At 36.0% G+C, this 4004-nt stretch overlaps 1 protein-coding gene across 1 annotated transcript in view; it reads right to left on the bottom strand.

Annotated features, from left to right (window-relative positions):
• Nucleotides 1-828: 828 nt before the first annotated feature.
• CUL5 (cullin 5) overlaps nucleotides 829-4004 on the bottom strand; it is a 159083-nt gene continuing 155907 nt past the window's right edge. The window contains exon 15 of the mRNA XM_012659126.1: nucleotides 829-1160. Within this exon, the coding sequence (XP_012514580.1) occupies nucleotides 966-1160 (195 nt within the window). The 3' untranslated portion in view covers nucleotides 829-965. The remainder of the gene's footprint in view (nucleotides 1161-4004) is intronic.

The raw sequence follows: 4004 nt of genomic DNA, 5'->3' as shown, positions 1-4004 counted from the left end.
TAACGCTACAGATTAAGAGATCAGTTACATAACTGCACTCTATCAGAGCAGGAGATCTCTGCATTGTTTTTAATAAATTTAGATATGGCATAATAAATATTAGGTATATAAATATTAAGTGTGTTAGCAAACACACTTAATATGTTTGTTTTGCTCTTTGACTCTGCAATCACAATGACCTATCTCCATACATTTTTTTAAACAATTGAAGCAACAATATAAGCTTCACTTTTTCAAAACAAGCTGTCCAGCCATGTAAGATTTTTTAAAAAACTCATCATTTAACAACAAACAAATAAAACAGCAGTCTCCTGCTTAAAGAAAACCAACATTTGTAAGTTAGAAATATTTAATACCATTTTTAGGCCACTGTTAAAATCCAGTTATTATACTGAAGCAGTGTTTGAACAAACAATTTGATACTCTAAAATACTTCTCTTCACACTGACGTCTGCCCTCTCCCAATGTTGTGTTGACCAGCTCACTCTTTTTCATCAAAAGAAACCAACAGTGCTATTTCTAGTTTTAATTGCATTTTTTAAAAACAAAAGATAACAGCATTTTTCAGTGCATGAATATCTGAAAATCCTTCCATGTGCAAGTACATTTTTCTAAGAGAGGAAAAAAGAGAAAAAAAGCAACAAGAACCCCGCCCTCACCCTTCCCAACTATATTTCTCCTGGTGGGTATAAATCAAATTTACTTTTAAAAGTTCATAATGGGCTCTTCATGAATGCAAGTTTCTCCACAAAACAGCATGCTGTTGAGAGTGCGCAACATGAAGGGAATGCCATCATGCTAACTAATGTGATTGGCAAAATGTAGTTGTTTTGTAGGGTAAGGCAGAGATTTTAATATTTATGTAATCAAAGTCCAAATAAACCTTTCTCCAGCACAAACTGTTACAACTTTCTGCCCAAGCACTCCAAAATTTGGGTTCTTAATATTGTCGATGATGTTCAAAATTATGCCATATATATGAAAGTGTTGATATCAGATTCATCTCTTCTGATGTATTTGTGCTCTATTAGCCACTCTATTTGCTCTTTTATCATTTTCTTTTGTGGCAAGAACATGTTTTTCAAAATTTCTACTAGTTCAGTCTGCAGTTGAGCATTACTAATTTTCTTTCTCATTTTCATTATTTGTATGATAGCTTCCTAAAAGACAAAAATAAAAATGAAAAAGTATTAATATATTAAATATCTTAAGTACAACTAAACGCATCCTTTATCCAATGTCTACCCAAATGAATAACAATCACTAGGGGATTAACCTTGAGACCAGTGTCTTTTACTTAACAAATAAAAGTATCTTTTTTTCACTCTCCATAAAAGAAAATCTGCTTGTTATAGAGATTTTAAAAAATTAAAACACAAAATTCCCCATAACCTCTAATGCTGAAAGAAAACTACACCCAATGTTTTAACACATTTCCTTTCATTCTTTTGTTTCATACCATACACACTCTTAAAATTTACCTTATCTGTGAACACAATACGTATATAACCTGGTGCTGTGTTAAACATGAATTAAGATACCACAAACCCTTATCCGCAATTTCCCCCTTGTATTCAGTTATTTCTTTGTGTGGTAGCAGATGTACTTGGTGTTTGTTTTAAAAATCAGTTAAGTACAACTCTTTATATATTTACCAGATTAATAAATTATATTTGCTATAAATATTATCTTCAGTTGTACTGATTCAATTAAATATTTTTAACTTTCTAAATGGATAGTTTTCATCTAGGTCAATTCTATCAATATTTTCCTTGATGATTTCTTTAATTGCTATTAATAACGGGTTATTTGAAAATTATTAAGTATTCTTTTCTCTTTTACTTTTTCCACTATAAGCTCTCTTTAGTCAACAAAAGGCATCTGTCTGTACTGGCAGAGATTAGGATGTGGATAGAAAGAAGGAAGAGGGAAAATCTGTCCCTTGAAATAATCTGCACTCCTGAATCTCCCTCAGTTCCCATGTCACAGATGGAGTTTAGAGCTAATGCGCCTGCCACAGGGCCTTACGGCAGGGTAGGGTGATCCTGCAATAGCAGAGGATAATGACAGTGTGTCTTGTAGGCCAAGGGCGACAGAGAACTTGTGGCAGTCTCAGAGGGCTCAAGAGCTCAGTAAGACCAGAGTAAAGGCAGCTGGAGCAGAAAGAAGCCACGTGGCCCCTACCAATTGGAAAAAGAACAAACCATAAGTTCATCTGCTGCAGTGTCCGTATGTATGTCTGTTGGTATCAGCAGTAGATAGCAACAGATAAGGCCAAATTACCTAAGGTGACAGATAAACCACTCCATGGCTGCCAAGAGCAAGAACCCAGGACACTGTCACAATTGTGCAGATACGATGATCCCTTTACTGTCACTATCAGGTCAAGTAAATCCCTCTCACCTTCAATATATCCAGATGCCATCTATGAAAATAGCAAACAATGGGCTGGGCGTGGTGGCTCACACTTGCAATCCTAGCACTATGGGAGGCCGAGGCAGGAGGACCGCTTGAGGTCAGCAGTTCGAGATCAACCTGAGCAAGAGCAAGATCCCATCTCTACCAAAAATAGAAAAAAACTAGCCGGGTGTGGTGGTGCTGCACACCGGTAGTCCCAGCTACTCGGGAGGCCGAGGCAGGGGGCTTGAGGCCAGGAGTTTGAAGTTGCAGTGGACTATAATGGCGCCTTCGCACTCTACCTGGGGCAACAGAGTGAGACTCTGTCTCAAAAAAAAAGGAAACAATGTGGATGGGTGGAGTAGGATTAAGAAGAAATAAGAAAGTCTGAGCATTACCTAAAGAGACAGCTTAGATGATTGTATTGGGCATAGTTATGGCCAATAATTTGTCAGGTTAAGTAAGACAAAACTCAAGACCTTCATTTTCTCTGCACGTCTTATGTTATGACTACACATACCATCCCATTACACATTTCAACTCAATAATCCATCTGGAATTAATAGCTTAAACTATGACTATATCCTGATTTTTCCCCAAAGAGTAAAATTTCCCAACACCTCTTACTAATTCATTTCCTTTCAATGGGTCATAGAAATTACTTCCTTTATTGCATAAGTTAGTGATATGGTGATATGACAAGCGCCATGGGGTGAGGTTAAGCGGGGATAGAGTAGGTTTAATTCTGGTTGTTTTCTTCAATTAATCTTCTTGCCACATTCTTTTATTTTTGTTGATATTTTAGTAAATTTTAACATCTGGCAGGGCAAGTTCCACCACACCAACACCTTATTCTTACTTTTCTAAGTTCCTCAATCACTCTCATCTATTTATTCTGATAAAACTGAGAATCAATTTGTAAAATTTCAAAAATAATCCTAGTTGAATTTTTTTAAGTTATCCCCATGTGTACAGTGGCAAATCTGGTTGAATTTTTTAATGAAATTTAGTGAACTTAGTATTAATATGGGAAAAATTCATTTTTTAAGTTACTCAGCCTTATCATGGAAGAATATGGTATCTCACAAAGCCAGACACAAGGGTGTATACTGTCTGACTCCATTTATATGAAGACCTAGAACTAGCAATACTAAGCAATGGTGCTAAGAATCAGCTGGGGTAAAAGGGGAAATTGGCTGGATAGGAGACATGGGGAAATTATATTAGAATGATAGAAATGTTCTGTATCTTTAATTAGTGTGATGGTCACACAGGTATATACATTTATTACAACTCATTGAAAATTTCACTTTGCGATGTGCATTCCACTGTACAACTCAAAATATTAACAACAGAAAAAGAGCTCAATCTTTCTATTTATTCAAATCTCATTTTGAATTTCTCAGTAAAGGGCCCCACTCTCTTCATACTGGTCCTACACAGTACTTTCTTTTAAAAAAAGTCAATGGGCTCTGGAAGGCCAAGGCAGGTGGATCGCTCAAGGTCAGGAGTTTGAGACCAGCCTGAACAAGAGCGAGACCCTGTCTCTACTAAAAAATAGAAAGAAATGATCTGACAACTAAAAATATATATAGAAAAATTTAGCT

The sequence above is a fragment of the Propithecus coquereli genome, unplaced genomic scaffold (genome assembly GCF_000956105.1).
Source record: "Propithecus coquereli isolate 6110/MARCELLA unplaced genomic scaffold, Pcoq_1.0 Scaffold6, whole genome shotgun sequence".
Lineage (NCBI taxonomy): Eukaryota > Metazoa > Chordata > Mammalia > Primates > Indriidae > Propithecus > Propithecus coquereli.
Note: the sequence above shows the minus strand (reverse complement) of the source record. Positions and strands in the feature narration are given on the sequence as shown.